Genomic DNA, 17,482 nt, shown 5'->3' on the forward strand with positions numbered 1-17,482 from the left:
CTGTCTTGCAGACTCAACAGGAAGCAAGAGGAAAACTCTTTCAAGTAAAAGAAGGCCTTCTTGAGACAGCAGTCATTGAAATATGCATTCTCTTTAAAAGATTTCCCTATATTCCTGTTTAGTAGTAATTCTAAGGTCCTGTTCACACCTGTGCATTTATGTACCTTTTAGGTGTGATGCATTAAAAACGTCCTGCATTTGACATCTTTAATGAAAACATACTTCCTATAGTGTTGAGTAATGCACCTAAAATGTGCCAAAAACACAATGCACCAGAAATGCACCATACAGATTTGAACTGACCCAAAACTTTGGATTTCCCATCACTTTTGGACACAGTGACAATACTCATCAGGGCAAAAAAAAGAGTGAGGACTGAAACAGAAATAATGACCTGACAGATGTTTTAACACTTCCGCACTCCATCCAAAAAAAATAAAACAAAAACCCGTGGCTTTAAAAAACAGGTCACAAAAATAAAACTGATAAAAAATTTGACTATTAAGCATGCACTCTTGGGTAGCAGGGCAGCAGAAGCCTGCAAAGCCCATAGATGGCTTCTAACGTTCATATTCACAGCAGCCAAAATTACGATAGCTAGGACCTGGAAGTCAGCGGCCCTACCATTTGACCAACTTAAACACAAACTGTCTTGGCTTATGCTAAATGAAAGATTAACAGCAGTTATGCAAAATAAAATGAAGTTGTTTAATAAAGTATGGGATCCTTGGATCAGATATTTAACCAATGATCCCCGGACAATCACTATCCAACACCTTTCCTGAGTGACACAACTATGAGCGTGGAGTCCTCCCTCCCCCTCTCCCCCTAATCTTTAACCTAATCCCTCCGATTCCATTTTCTTTTCCTCTTTTCACCTATTCCCCTTCTCTTCTCTGAGACCCTGGCATTGAGGGGTCTGAACTGCGCCCCTCTATGACTTGGGCCTCCCTAAATGTTAGTTGGGGGGCAGGTGTTTCCTGATGTGGAGGATGCACTCTGAGCCCTATAATGTGAAATTTATGTAGGGATACAGAGTATAGTGTAATGTGTAAGGTAGTTGATCCACCGTATAGTCTGCCATACGAATCAACACACACAAGGTACATAAGGCTACGTCGACAACAGAAGCATTGATAAATGGTCTTAAGATAGTAGGAGGTGAATTGTCCCTGCCTATACTGTATGTTAGATGGACTATAAAAACTGTACATTGTTTTGAAATAATGCCAAGGTCTTTAATCTGTACTGTCAAAAATTGAATAAACATTATTGAAACTAAAAAATGTGACTATTATGTCCTGTAGTGAAGTGGAGGTTGGCAGGAGGAAACCATTAAGCATTGCGGGGGGCACAGGAGAGAAGTGTCAGTTAACCAGTAGACTTTGGGGATAAATTCCTCCTTAACAGAGAAGCAGTTTGTTGCACAAACAACAGGAAAAGTGAGTATTAACACTTTCTCTTGAAGGTAGATCTTTTCATTCAATTTTAATTTTGCAATAGGGTTGCCTAAAGAGAAGTCTGGTAAACATGTACAGAGGAACCCAGAGCTCCACCTACCATTTGTAATTAACAAAAATGCAATATAAGCAATGTTTTTTCTACTCAAAATGAAAAAAAAATGAAATGTATCATAAAATATTTTTTTATTTCTTCCTGAAAATAAAAAATACATACAATTACACAGCATTTTATACAAATGTTCATGTACATTTGTGAATAATATCAGTGGAGAAATTTTACAAGGCAATCTGTACTTTAGATTTGCTCCGTAAAGTGAACCTGTGCCCAGACCGTGCTCAATAAACATAAAGCATTAAATACACTTTAAAACAAGCAAGCACTCATTCACCTCTGTAACTATACACTTTGTGGAGATGTTCACCTTCAAAGTTCAAAACAGAGGCACTGAATTCACAACTTCCCCTTTAAAGCTCATTTAGATGGGCATAAGAAAATTACACAAGATCTTGCTGGCAGAAGCTGGTAACAAGATCCCGCCAAAAGAAACAAAAACTAGTCGATATGCCGTTTGCATATAATGTCTGGGCAACATTTACATGAGTACAGTGTAACTAGACTTTTTTGGCCACCGCCAATGTTTGGGAACATGTCAAGCAGGTGTATGGTATTAGTTCACCTTTAAATTTGTTTTCTGTAAAGGAGAACACTTTAAGCTCTTTTACTGCTTGTTAAAGATATGGGAAAAAAAATTGTCTAGGCACAGGAGCACTTTATTATTCTGTTCTGATGCAGTACATAGGACCAGGGACTACTTCACATACCTGTATAAGTTTCGGTAGAACTTCTCCTCCGTTTTTAGTGCTTTGAGTAGATGCTACATATTTCTTTTCCAAAAAGAAAGTGACAAGCCACTTAATAAACACAACTCTAGCTGCCATATGTGGGATTTTTGTGCTATAGTGGTTTTCGTTGTTACGAGTTGAGGTGACATACACTGGCTTTGGTCTGACATCTGGAATATCTAAAAGTGCACAGAGAGACTTTATGTTATTTTCATTTTATCAGCAAATCTGTCCAAAGATTGGCAAACAATGAACACCATTGTCTCATACTCTGCACGTCACCAGGTTTCTGCCAGGTCCCTACAAATTTCCATATCTTTGTCTTTACTCTAGTGAAAAACAAAGTCAAAATAGACTGAACCAGCTTTTATGTAGCAGCCTATAAAGTATGTCTGCTGCACCCATATGAGCTAAATGCATGGGCTTAAAAAATAATACAAAAAAGCAATGGTGATGTCAAGTCCATACTCATTCACAGTAACAAGTACATAAAGTTGCAATACAAAGATTGGGAATACACCCATATTCAGAACGGATTGGCCCCCGTACCCCCCATTGTGACAGCTAGTGGGGATCTTCTCCTCCACCAGCTGTCACAATTTCACAATTTTTTTTTAGTTTTTTTTTTTTTTAAAGTGGCCGGGTGGGCCTCTGCCTGCCTGGCCACATCACTCATTGAGGCCGGGTTCACACTTTTATTATTATTATTATACACGATTTATATAGCGCCAACAGTTTACGCAGCGCTATATGTAGTGGGGGTGGGGGGGGGGGTTTTGGGACAACACAATTACAGTACAGTTCAATACAAAAGGTACAGGAGGGCCCTGCTCATAGAGGTTACATTCTAAAGGGAGAGGGTGGTGGTACAAAAGGTAATAGCTGCAGAGAATGACTTGATGGGGGGGGGGGGGGGCTCGTGTGCTCACTTATGCAAAATGGATGCGGGGAATTTGCATGACAAGAGAATGCGACCAGCTCTCAATGGAGCGGGTTCACACATCTCTGGGGCAGCTGCGGAGCACACAGCAGAAGGGTCCTGTGTGTCTTTGGCTCCTTTTCAAGTCCGAATTCAGGTAAAACGGGGATGCACCGGACCCCATGCAACGAGCCACTCAACACAGTGTGAACCCAGCCTCACAGTCCTCTGTGAATGGAAAACTACAAGTCCTGACAGTCTTTGCGGCTGTTGGCTTCTAGTTCTCAATGAACTACCACAATGCTGTGGAGCGCTGCCTGCAGTAGGTCATTGAGTCTTCCTGTCAGATTTTATCTGCTTGCCCATACAATATACAGGCACACAGATACACTGACAGGTCTGCAGGAGACTTGCATTGCAGGGGGCAATGCTTTAGAGGCTCCAGAAACAAAAAATAATGCAAAATAATGTTCATTTATTATTTTTTGTTAAAAGGTAAGTCTTAACAAAGAGCAGGCATCACAATTTGGTTTCCAATACCTTTATTAGCCATAAAACACCCTCCTCTGCATGCCTCTTTGTTTTATTTTTTCTTTGTAACAAGCGGCATTAACTTCTGAGCTGGGGGCCGGTGTATTTGTAACATCTTACATGTTACACCCTAAATATAGGTGTAACATGTAACAAAAGGTGAACTTCTCCTTTAAACATTTTTAAGCAATACACTAAGACCACAAAAGAGCAAGCAGACAAGATTAAATAACTTAGGCAAAGTTATGAGACAATGTACCGTTAAAGGAGAAAAATGTAGTTATATATTACAAATACTCACCAAGTACAGGCTTATAAAGGTTGGTTAACTTCGTAAATGAAGGAAACAAATGATGGAGATAATACTTTCTAAACAGATTAAATAAAAACCTAAAGCCTGTGTCTTGGTTTTCTTTATTTCTCCATGATAAACTTGCAGCCTGTAAATAAAAATAAAAATATTTTATTTTTAAAATGTATATGTGTATGTATATATATATATATATATATATACATATATATATATACAGTGGTGTGAAAAAGTGTTTGCCCCCTTCCTCATTTCCTGTTCCTTTGCATGTTTGTCACACTTAAGTGTTTCGGAACATCAAACCAATTTAAACAATAGTCAAGGACAACACAAGTAAACACAAAATGCAATTTGTAAATGAAGGTGTTTATTATTAAAGGTGAAAAAAAATCCAAACCATCATGGCCCTGTGTAAAAAAGTGATTGCCCCCTAAACCTAATAACTGGTTGGGCCACCCTTAGCAGCAACAACTGCAACCAAGCGTTTGCAATAACGTGCAATGAGGCTTTTACAGCGTCCTGGAGGAATTTTGGCCCACTCATCTTTGCAGAATTGTCCTAATTCAGTTACATTAGAGGGTTTGAGCATGAACGGCCTTTTTAAGGTCATACCACAACATCTCAATAGGATTCAGGTCAGGACTTTGGCTAGGCCACTCCAAAGTCTTCATTTTGTTTTTCTTCAGCCATTCGGTGGTGGACTTGCTGGTGTGTTTAGGATCATTGTCCTGCTGCAGAACCCAAGTTCGTTTCAGCTTGAGTACACAAACAGATGGTCGGACATTCTCCTTCAGGATCTCTTGGTAGACAGCAGAATTCATAGTTCCTTTTATCACGGCAAGTCTTCCAGGTCCTGAAGCAGCAAAACAGCCCCAGACCATCACACTACCACCACCATATTTTACTGTTGGTATAATGTTCTTTTTATGAAATGCAGTGTTCCTTCTACGCCAGATATACTTGGACACACACCTTCCAAAGAGTTCCACTTTTGTCTCATTGGTCCACAGAATGTTGTCCCAAAAGTCTTGGGGATCATCAAGATGTGTTGTGGAGAAACTGAGACGAGCTTTGATGTTCTTTTTGCTCAGCAGTGGTTTTCTCCTTGGAACTCTGCCATGCAGGCCATTTTTGCCCAGTCTTTTCCTGATGGTGGAGGCATGAACGCTGACCTTAACTGAGGCAAGTGAGGCCTGCAGTTCCTTGGACGTTGTTGTGGGGTCTTTTGTGACCTCTTGGATGAGTCGTCGCTGCGCTCTTGGGGTAATTTTGGGCGGCCGGCCACTCCTGGGAAGGTTCACCACTGTTCCATGTCTTCGCCATTTGTGGATAATGGCTCTCACTGTGGTTCGCTGGATTCCCAAAGCTTTGGAAATGGCTTTATAACCCTTTCCAGACTGATAGATCTCAATTACTTTCTTTCTCAATTGTTCCTGAATTTCTTTGGGTCTCGGCATGATGTGTAGCTTTTAAGGATCTTCTGGTGGACCTTACTGTGTCAAGCAGCTCCTATTTAAGTGATGCCTTGATTGTGAACAGGTGTGGCAATAATCAGGCCTGGGTGTGGCTAGAGAAATTGAACTCAGGTGTGGACAACCACAGTTATAGTATGTTTTAACAAGGGCGGCAATCACTTTTTCACACAGGGCCATGATGGTTTGGATTTTTTTTCACCTTTAATAATAAACACCTTCATTTACAAATTGCATTTTGTGTTTACTTGTGTTGTCCTTGACTATTGTTTAAATTGGTTTGATGTTCCGAAACACTTAAGTGTGACAAACATGCAAAGGAACAGGAAATGAGGAAGGGGGCAAACACTTTTTCACACCACTGCATGTGTGTATGTATATATATATATATATATATATATATATATATATATATATATATATATATATATATATATATATATATATATATATATATATATATATATATATATATATTTTACTCCTTACAATGCAAGGCTGATAGCCCCATAGTGTAAGTAATGATGCAGAGGGACCACCCACAGCATCAGAGAGAAGGGGGAGCATCAAATTGAGGGATAAAAATAAGCAAATATGCCTCTTTCTCTACCCCCTAGATCAGTGGTCATCAACCCTGTCCTCAGGGCCCACCAACAGGCCAGGTTTACAAGATAACGGCAATACATTACAGGTGATATAATTTGCTGCTAAGCGATTACAGTATTCTAGTTTGCATCTCCCCAAAGTAATACATAAAACCTGGCCTGTTAGTGGGCCCTGAGGACAGGGTTGATGACCACTACCCTAGAAGTAATGAGCATTCAGTGCAGGGGAGCCCATTGCAAGCCCCCCCCCCCCCTTCTCGAGTTTTAAATTTCCTATAGAAAAAAAGCAGTATATTCATTGCATTTTTGTCACGTGATTTCTCTGGCCAGTCCCGGGGGCTGACTATGAAAAACCATTTTGACTTCCAGCATGTCGTAAGAGAGAACATTAATAACAGCCTGACCCCAAAGAGGGAAAAATCACAGATTATTATTATTACTATTATTATTCAGGGATTGAATCTGAGTTCACATTGATGCGGTGCTGGAGACTGCATGTAATTCGCACAGGAATAGCAGCACATTCCTGTGCAATTTACATGCGGTGTCTCTAGGGAGTGATTTGACTGGACTGGTTCTCCCAAGACTACCATCTTGAACTGCTCTTCTCAATATGAACGCATCAGAGCAGGGAAGATGGCTGCGGCTCGTGTTTGTGTACCGAAGCAAATTTTGGTGAACTCTTCTGCTCCCGAACCGAGTTGTTTGTGAACAAAAGAGTTTTTGTGAACCGAGGTATCACTGTACTTATTTACCACTATTTAATTTTAATTAAGACATACGTGAATTAGGCAATGTTATCATATCTGCCTGGAGCTCAGCTTTAGTGTTAAAGCTGTTCTCTGAATGTAGGCAGTTTATTTAAATAATGTCTGGACTTTATAAGGTTCATTTGAAGAGCAGATTCGAGGACTGATTTTAAGGCTCTTACCTGTATTACCATGTATTTCAGCAACATCTGTAATAAATAGCAGCTTTGATCTTCAGGAGTTTTCTCACCAGACACAGCTGGCAAAAGAGGGGTTATCTCTTCAGGGTAAACTTTACCTAAAACACAAATGAGGAAAACTCATCTGTATCAGCAGTGACCAGCAGTAATCAAAAAAGAAGTGTGGGATTTGAAAAAAAAAAATAAGCAATAATACTCACCTATGTAGAGTGCAGCATCGAACAGAGCTGCTGCTGTCCCCCACCACCTCAAAACCAAGAACAGAGCCATCACTAAGTTGTCAGGTCAGCTCTGAGCAGACTGCACTGTCCCTCCAGCACTCACTGGACAGCCAGAATGTGGAGGGGCAGGCGCGGTGCACTAAGAGGCTGAGCCAGCCACCAGTCAGGCATCTGGGTGGATCCCAACACTATTGTCAGGATCCCATCAGAGCCTGGACTGGCTCTGTGCCGTCAGTCAACAGCGTACCTTGGCCCGCTGTCAGCTAAATCTGGATAACAGGAGTGCAGAACTAAGTGCACTCTTATGACTCTTTGTACCTAATCTAGCATTAAGCATTTCATTTCTGAATCAAAAATAGAACAAAGCACTAATCCCATAAACAAAGGAACTTTCCTTCATCTGCATTATAGGTCAGGAATGATAATGCAGATACACAGATATTAGATGCTTATTCTCTACTGCAGTTATGCAAAAAACCTAGGTCACCTTCCTGTCCTCAGCCTGTGATTGGTCAGTGAGGGAGAAGCAGCAGATTGATAATCTCATCCCCGTTCTCTCCTACCAACAGCATGTTTATTGTTAGCGCATGAGTACTGAAGCACCACTGATTGGCTCTTTGTGCTACTACTCCCACTCTGAGCTACAGTAGGGATGGCTCCTTGTGCTTCTTCTCCAAGTTTGAGTTCTGTTATAGTGGGGATTGCAAGAGATAGATAAGACAATTTTCATTTTTTCACCCTTTCGCTTTTAAAACTACAACCGTATTTTTTAATTAACACATACCTGCTAATTTGGAAATTACTTTTTATCAGCCTGAAGATCAACTTTTTATAGAGTGCTCAACAGTTGTGGTACGAATACTGAAAAGTCCCTATTTAGAGCAGAGGTCTTCCTCAAACCCCATTAATCAGCATTAATAATGTTGCAAGATTAAATAGCATATAAAAAATGTGCATGTTGTTAATACTTGGCCCGTGGCTATGCCGATCGCCAGCAGCACTTTGATTGTAGCGTTATGTAACTTAAATAAGCACGCAAATATAATTAATGGTGTCCTCCTAGTTTATCCAGTAGCAATTACCTGTGCATTTCATTATTTTTGCACTTGAAACTAAATAAACAGCAGTTCATCAATGGAATACATGCCAATAGATTATACATCCTGACATGAATTCCTTCAGTGGAACAATCACAGGTATTTAAGGCTTGAAAAATGCTGCATATAACGATAATTTAATTGACACAATTTTTAAGCAGCAGCAAGGAGGCTGATTAATGTACTGCTATGGTACCTGTACCAAGTCAGCAATCCAGTTAAAAGCACTGTCACTAACCATCAGGTAAATTGTAAGTAGGATTTATGAGGGTATCCAGTGTGCAAGGACCTCGAGATGACATGACGGCAGGAAAGCCAGGAACAAGACATGCAAAAATTAGCGCCTGCTCCTCTCCGCAATTTGTCTGCAGTGCTTGAAGCCAGAGAAGAAACAGCCGCATTCCTTCACATCGTATCTAAAGGATGAAAGACATTTCATTTAAACAGATGAGAGTGCCAAAAATACAGTGCAAGTTATTACACATGCAAGAAGAGCACAGCAAGAAAATGAAACATGCACGTGGAAGGGCCTGGAAGAATTTTGTCATGTACCCTGGCTGGTATTAAGTGCTGGTGGTTATATTTTTTTTTTACTGTTTAAAACATGCTTTATGAATGCAAATACCTAGCAACATATTCTCATGCAATTTAGTAAGCCGCTTTATGTCCTCAACTAATGTTGAACATATTAATCCCTAGAAGGCAGTGCCATCACATAGCTGTTGCAAACCCACTTCTCCCAGCACTTAAAAAAATCCATAATGGGGCCGGATTACCACCTAACCCTATGTAGGCAAACAAGCAGCCTCCCTTTTCAGGTTGAAAAATGCCTCATTAAATTGAGAATGAAAGGGAACTTGACCTGACTTGGCCTTGTTGAGTCTGAAAATACAGCTTTCGGCCTTCAACTCAATCGCAGTGTTCCTGTAAAGTGTCATTTGTCCCAGGTCCAACTGATAATTCTCCATCTTGAAAATGCTCCCCACCCCCCAACTTGAAGCTAACATTCACTATGTCCAGCACGAAGCACCACCCCTACTTTTTTACTGTCAAATTCCAGAGCTTCAGTCAGAAGTTAAGGCTTTGGCAATCAAATTTCAAGTGGTTGGAGTATTTGAACGACAAGAGGAAGGGTCTAAATCTCAACATGGAGAGAAGACAATGCTTTGTGTGGATCCTTGATATAACTTCAGCAGGTTCAGCACAGCTGTGACATGGTTACCTTGCATATGATATAAATTACAACATTTGAAAAATGCTTCCGATACCTATACACTTTAACACGCATAGTGGTAACTTTATCACACTTGTTTGCTTTAAATTAATTACAGGTCATTGTCTACATCAAGTCAGGTAATTCTTAGGAGTGTTAGAAGTGGAAAAAGCCTTTTCTAACAACCCCACGCCAGACCAGATAAAACTGCAGGCCCGTATAGTGAACTGCCTCCACTTTGAAAGAGCAGAAAGGAAAATCTTCTATAGCAAACAAAGGGTATATGAGTATGGGAAGCGAGCGGGGCACCTACTGGCCTACTTGGCACACTTGGAGCATAAAACACCCACCATGGTCTCCTTACGAGACGGGGTTGGCCAACTAATATGTGACCCAGACATGGTGGCCAAAGAGTTTCGCTCATTCTTTGCATCCCTTTACTAGTCCATCACTAACAACCCTAAAGAGGACGTAGTGGAATTTCTATCCACCATTGATTTCCCCAAGCCAACTTCCTCTCAAGTCGACATGCTGGAGACTCCCATCTCCAAAGACGATATTGTGGATGCAATGGTCCACCTCGCCCCTGGCTCAGTCTCCCGCTCTAATTCTACACGAAATATAGTGAGATCCTAGTCCCCAGACTGCATGAGCTGTTTACATATATATTTAAATCTGGCTTCCTCCAATAAATCGATTGGTGAAGCCTTAATTGTAGTTATACCCAAACCAGGCAAAGATACAGAACTCCCCAAATCATACCGCCCAATCTCCCTCCTTCAGCTAGACATTAAGATATTGGCCAAGATCCTGGCACTGAGGCTAAAAAAAGGTGATCCTGAATCTTATCCACCCAAACTGGGGTTATGCCTGCAAAAAACACGGCATTTAACCTGCGTAGACTATGTGAATCTACAGACTGAACATGACCAGATAGGTTCCAGTTGTAGTGTCCCCAGACGCCGCAAAGGCAATCGATTCTGTGGAATGGGACTCTCTCTGGGAATGTCTGGAGTGGTTTGGCTTTGGACCCAATTTTATTAAATGGATTCAGCTTCTCTGTCGGGCTCCAGGTGCCAGGATCTTGGTCAATGGTAAAGTCTCAGATACCTTCCCCCTATCCAGGGGCATGCATCAGGGTTGTCCCCTCTATTATGTGCCCTCGCAGTGGAACCCCTAGCAACGTCGCTCTGTGCACATTCTGGGATCAGGGGTCTACGATGCGGACAACTGACAGAAACAGTTTGCTTATATGCAGACGGCATGTTACTATACCTGGAAGGCGCTGGGCCTTCTCTAATGACAGCTTTAGATGTAATAAAACAATCTGGATGATACTCAGGCCTAACGATCAACTGGGACAAAACCCAGATCCTTCCCTTAGACACAGGGGCCCTAGCAGAGACGCAAGCTTCTTCCCCTTTAGATTGTGTTAGCTCTATGAAATACCCCAGCATTATAATTACCCAATCCCCAGAAGAATACGTTAAACTGAATTTAGAACCCTTATTCACAAAACCTAAAAACACAGGCATGGACCAGACTACCTTAGGATGTTATGGGCCGCATAAATCTAATTAAAATGATTCTATTACCCAAATGTCCTATGGCATGCTCCAGTTTATATACCTCTGCGGATTTTCAAATCCCTAGAAGCCATTTTAAATTCATTTGTGTGGGGAAAAACTCGTCACAAATTGTCCTGGCAAGTGCTGAAGAACCCCACAGATTTAGAGGGCACAGCACTACCGGACTTTAACTTAAGATAAGGATAGCTATTTGGCTCTCGTATGCTCTTCCTTCACCGGAATCCACAAACAACTCTTCCAACTTCTCCTTAGAGATCCCGGTGACCCCTGGACATTGAGAAGTCAAAAGGGTTTACTATATAATCACTGTAAGGTGTGGGAGGTGGTGAGGCACAAACTCAGAACCCACCTCACGCATAAGCAGACACCCCTATGGCACAACCCCTGTTTAGATTAGCTTCTACAGCTACTTGACCGCAGCCTTTGGATCACTAGGGGAGTGGTATACCTAACAGACATTTATTGTGAAAGTATCCTGAAGTCATTCCAGCAACTTAAGGATGTATTCGGCCTCCCCAACTCAATGCATTTCCGCTACCTCCAGCTGTGCCACGCCCTTCAGACCCAATTCCGAGACCCCCCCCCCAAACCTAGAACAACTAGATATTCTGAGTGCAATATCTGGGTCAGAGTCTCAAAAACTAATTTCTACATTTTATATTTAAATCTACATTTATCTCCTATGCCCAACTGCTACGGCACTCGCCTACCAATTAAAAGACCGATGGACTGGAGACATAGGGGAGATGGAGGAGGATGAACGGGAAGTATTAGATGCATGCAAAAATGTCTCCCCCAAATTGTCAGACCGTCTCACACAGCTATACATTTTACATAGGTCCTACTTGACCCCCCCATGCTTAGCTAAATATAGAGACGACTATAGTCCACTATGTCCCAGATGCGAAGGTTCCACTGGTACTTTCTTCCATATTATATGGTCATGTCTGGCAATACAGGACTATTGGTCCCAAATAGTAAAATTTATACATGACAAGATGGGGTCTCCCCTTACACTATGCCCTAAACAATTTATACTGGGCGTGTTTCTAGACCCAGACTCTGATAAGTTCCACTACATATTCCTACAGGAAACACTGTTTATAGTTAGACTACTCATAGCACAAAAGTGGCTCAGGGCACTACTACCTACTGTCAAAGAGTGGATAGCCGCAATAAATAATGTGCTACCCCACAAAAAAGAGCTTTATACTCAGAGAATGTCCTGCCAAATCTGGAAAAATTTGGGATTCCTGGTTGAAAAAGGCCTCCAGATGAATGAGATGGAAGAAGACCCTGTCTAAACTGGGAGAATGCAGAATAGGCAAATTCTCCATATAGTACATTAGTGGAGTTAGGACGTGTTATTCATTCATCTGTGTCTGTACTATTATTCTTCACGCTTTCTGTTTTATTTCACTTTCTCTTTGTAACTGTACAATGATTGCATCATAACTGCCAATATCTTGTAACCATACACTCTTCTCGAATAAAGAACGTTATTTAAAAAAAAAAAAAAAAAAAAAAAAATTCTTAGGAGTGTTCTTCACATGTTCTGGTTTTAGGTCATCAGTCCAAATGGTTACTAATCAAAGACATTAAAAGCGTTTGAATATTTTTTTTCCCACAGAAACAGAGCCAACATTGTTTATCTAACGGAAGCATAATTGCTTAAAGCAGAAAATCACTGTCTCACTCAACATTGACTATTTTAAATCCTTATGCTGCTAGGATTAGCAGCTAGATAGGAAAGTATATCATATTTACTTGTTTTAACTTTTTTTTTTTTTTTTACATTTATTCAGTTACGGTACTTCCTTGTTTTGAGGCCCAGGCAAACGATGCCATACATCCCAGGAGCCTTCAGGAGGAGAAGAGGGGTTCTCCCAGCTAAGCACATCCTCCTGCTGCATGACTGAGCTAAGGGCAAATGGATTCCATGAAGTAATTGCTAAAGGACTCATGTCTCCCTACTCAAGATGGCTGCAGCCAGAAATGCCAGGGGGGTGTTTTTCAAACTGATTTCCCATTAAAATAAAGCATGGAGACATGGATGGATGGGTGAATGGGTGAATTTGCTTTGAATATTAATGAATTAAATAGCGTTACTGGTTTGTAGGGCTCAGATCAGTATAGCTCCCCTTTAATGAAAAACCCAAATTACATAGCAGTCTTTTGCACCCAAGATTGGTGAGCCAATGTTGTCTATAGTATAAACTTGGGAGGACTAGAAGACAGTCATGCAACAGTCACATCTATCTGGAACCTTAAACAAAGTGTGTTGGCTTAAGTCACCAGGAGACTCACGCCTTCGAGATTTCCCTCCATATGCTCTTCTATTGATTTAGCGTTTAACTTCTATTGCTACTGCTTGAAATAATAAAACTCTATTAAATGAAAAAACTACAACTGTAATAGTGGAACCCATTTGAAATTGCAGATTATGATATGCTGACCTGGGAACTTAAAGGAAAAGTATGGGCTTAAGCCCCGTACAGACGGGAAGAATATTGGGCGGTATCAACCAGTTTAATAGAAACTGGCTAACAGTCCGCCCATGTGTATGGCAGCCGGTCCAGCTTCTGTCGAAGGGGCATGACCGAAAAAAGGTCTGCCAATCGCCATCTGATCAGTGCTCTCAGCCAATGGCTGCCAGAACCCAATAGTTCAGCAGGGAGATCACTATACTAATATCGGATTGTTAGTACAGCTCATCCCAAGCTTTTCTGGGGTTTTTTTCTCCACTGGGTAGAACAAAAAGAAACTAATAGTGTGCACTAGGCTTTAGGAAAAAAAAAAATACAAACATACATACTCACCTCAATGCTGCAGCTGTCCAAGTTGGCTGGAAGACAAAGAAGTGAGCTTTCACATGACCAATAATCACTCAGTTCTCAGTCTTCTTGGAGCAGAGAGCAGCCACCATCAGTCTATAAGGCAGCTGGGTGGATCCCAACAACATTGTCCGGGATCCTTGCAGTTCCTGGTGTGGCTCAGCTTCATTAGATGATAGCAGGCAATTGCCAGCTAGCAGATGACTCTGGGTCATAGGAATGCAAAATGACAGCACTCCTGTGATGCACAAGAGAAGTATGGCCAAAAAAAAAAAAAAAATACGTATCTACCAAACAATGAAATAAAACGTAACGTTAAATTTTAGCTCCAATAAATACATGAATGGTGTATCTGTTCTTCGTATCATGCTGTGAAATCTGTTAACTGACTTGAAACCAGACTTATGAAACGGAGCACTAAAGTGCTCTGGGTGACAACACTGCCATCTGAAAGGCATATTTTTAAGAACATCTCAAAACTATAAAATGACTGTCTCTTGTTTTAAGGCAGCTGGAGTTCTTCAAATTATTTCCACATAAGATTTGTAGTTGGAATTACAGTCACTGTTGAGCGTTTCTCCATATTCTGCTTTTGCAGGGGGCAGTTATGCCTCAAACCGCTATATTTGGAAACATTTTCTACAAATGTTTGTGTAGGGGAAAAAAAAAAAAAAAACATGAATATATATTTCAAGCCAAAACCATTTTTTTCTAGTTTTTGGATAGGAAGAACTAGAACTCATTAGATTTTTACAGCTATCCATTAGAAAGATTTCCCTTCACTTCTTATCCTGCTGACAAAGGTTTCACTAGACAGGACGTGAGGAAAAATCTACAATATGGACAAATACAGAAATCCCTCTACTCTTATAAGGGGAAGTATTTTTATTTTTGTCTGTGTTGCCGTTGGAGAACTTCATTCACTTCCTGCCTGGCAATATGTTGTCAGCAGCCCCAAAAGTGTAGGGAAATCCCTCTCAACAGAGCCCCAGATACAGTTGTGCTCATAAGTTCACATACCCTGGCAGAATTTATGATTTCTAGGCCATTTTTCGGAAAAAATTAATGATAACACAACAACTTTTCTTTCGCTCATGGTTAGTGTTTGGTTGAAGCCATTTATTATCAATCAACTGTGTTTACTCTTTTTAAATCACAGTGATGACAAACTACCCAAATGACCCTGATCAAAAGTTTACATACCCTGGTGATTTTGGCCTGATAACATGTACACAAGTTGACACAAAGGGGTTTAAATGGCTATTAAAAGGTACCCATCCTTACCTGTGATCTGTTTGCTTGTAATGTGTGTGTGTGTGTGTGTGTGTGTGTGTGTGTGTGTGGTCAATGAGTTTCTGGACACCTGACAGACCCTTGCATCTTTCATCCAGTGCTGCACTGACATTTCTGGATTCTGAGTCATGGGGAAAGCAAAAGAACTGTCAAAGGATCTGTGGGAAAAGGTAGAACTGTATAAAACAGGAAAGGGATATAAAAAGATATCCAAGGAATTGAGAATGCCAATAGGCAGTGTTCAAACTCTCAAACTCTAATCAAGAAGTGGAAAATGAGGGGTTCTGTTAAAACCAAACCACAGTCAGGTAGACCAACTAAAATTTCAGCCACAACTGCCAGGAAAATTGTTCTGGATGCAAAGAAAAACCCACAAATAACTTCAGAGGAAATACAGGACTCTCTGAAAACATGTGGTGTGGCTGTTTCAAGATGAACAATAAGAAGGAACTTGAAAAAAGATGGGCTGCGTGGTCCAGTTGCCAGAAGAAAGACATTACTACACAAATGCCCCAGAGTATCCCACTTAGAATACGCCAAACATTACAGAGACAAGCGTCAACCCTTCTGGCACAAAGTCATTTGGAGTGATGAGACCAAAATTTAGCTTTTTGGCCACAACTATAAATGATACATTTGGAGAGGAGTCAACAAGGCCTATGATGAAAGGTACACCATTCCTACTGTGAAACAAGGAGGTGTATCGCTGATGTTTTGGGGATGTATGAGCTACAAAGGCATAGGAAATGTGGTCAAAATTGATGGGAAAATGAAAGCAGTATTTTATCAAAATCTAATTGCATTCATCAGCCAGGAATCTGCGCAAGAAACATACTTGGACATTCCAACATGACAATGATCCAAAACACAAGGCCAAGTCGACCTGTCATTGGCTACAGCAGAATAAAGTGAAGGTTCTGGAGTGGCCATCTCAGTCTCCTGACCTCAATACCATTGAGCTAACCGACCATAACATTATGTCTACCCATTAAAAACCATTAATGTAAGCTGTGGTATCTGGCACCAAGCTGTCAGTAGCAGATCCTTTATGTTCTGTAAACTGTAAGGTGGTGTCTCCATGGATCAGACTAGTTTTTCCAGCACATCAAACAGATGCTCGATTGGATTGAGATCTGGAGAGATTGGAGGCCAAGTCAACACCTCAAATGCTTTGTGTTCCTCGTACCATTCTTGAATTAATCAAACCAGGCCACCATCTTCCGTTGCTCTGTGGTCCATTTCTGATGCTCATGTGCCCATTATTGTAGGTGCTTCTGGCTGTGGACACAGGTCAGCATGGGCACCCTGACCCTTTTTGCAAATACAAAGCCCCATACATAAACTGGGATGCACAGTGTATTCTGCATCAACCATTTTAGCAATCTGAGCTACAGAAGTACATTTATTGGATTGGACTACACAGGCCAGCCTTTGTTTCCCACATGCATCATTGAGCCTTGTCACCAGTTCACCGATTTTCCTTCCTTGAAACACCTTTGGTAGGTCCTGACCACTGCAGACCGGAACGTCCCACAAAAGCTGCAGTTTGGAGATGCTCTGACCCAGTCATCTAGCCATAACTATTTGGCCCTTGTCAAAGTCGTTGCCCATTTTTTATGCTTTCAGCACATCAACTTGAGGAACAACATTTACTTGCTGCTCAATATCTCCTACCCACTTTAACCACTTGCTTACTGAGCACTTAAACCCCCCTCCCATCCAGACCAATTTTTAGCTTTCAGCGCTGATGCATTTTGAATGACAATTGTGCGGTCATACAACACTGTAACCAAATGAAATTTTTATATATATTTTTCCCCCAAATAGAGATTTCTTTTGGTGGTATTTGATCACATGTGAGATTTAAATTTTTTGTTCAGTGACACATAGAAGTGCTGCCTATCACTGCAGCCTCATCAGCGTACATCAATGACGGACAAAAATTACCCTTTTTAAAATTTTAGAACAAAATAATAAAACATATACATACATATACATATACATATATATATATATATATATATATATATATATATATATATATATATATATATATATATATATATATATATATATGTATGTATGTATATGTTTTATTATTTTGTTCTAAAATTTTAAAAAGGGTAATTTTTGTATATATATA

At 40.6% G+C, this 17,482-nt stretch overlaps 1 protein-coding gene across 4 annotated transcripts in view; it reads right to left on the reverse strand.

Moving 5' to 3' along the window:
- The window catches only part of RALGAPA2 (Ral GTPase activating protein catalytic subunit alpha 2), a 529,040-nt gene that overhangs the window by 414,866 nt on the left and 96,692 nt on the right, over positions 1-17,482 (reverse strand). For all 4 annotated transcript variants that reach the window (XM_077486017.1, XM_077486019.1, XM_077486020.1 and 1 more), the window contains exons 6-9: positions 8,649-8,826; positions 7,075-7,190; positions 4,058-4,196; positions 2,286-2,485 (exon numbers count right to left, since the gene is read on the reverse strand). In XM_077486017.1, the coding sequence (XP_077342143.1) occupies positions 2,286-2,485; positions 4,058-4,196; positions 7,075-7,190; positions 8,649-8,826 (633 nt within the window). The remainder of the gene's footprint in view (positions 1-2,285; positions 2,486-4,057; positions 4,197-7,074; positions 7,191-8,648; positions 8,827-17,482) is intronic.

The sequence above is a fragment of the Lithobates pipiens genome, unplaced genomic scaffold (assembly GCF_037356315.1).
Source record: "Lithobates pipiens isolate NorthernLeopardFrog02 unplaced genomic scaffold, aLitPip1_a1.2 Scaffold_18, whole genome shotgun sequence".
Lineage (NCBI taxonomy): Eukaryota > Metazoa > Chordata > Amphibia > Anura > Ranidae > Lithobates > Lithobates pipiens.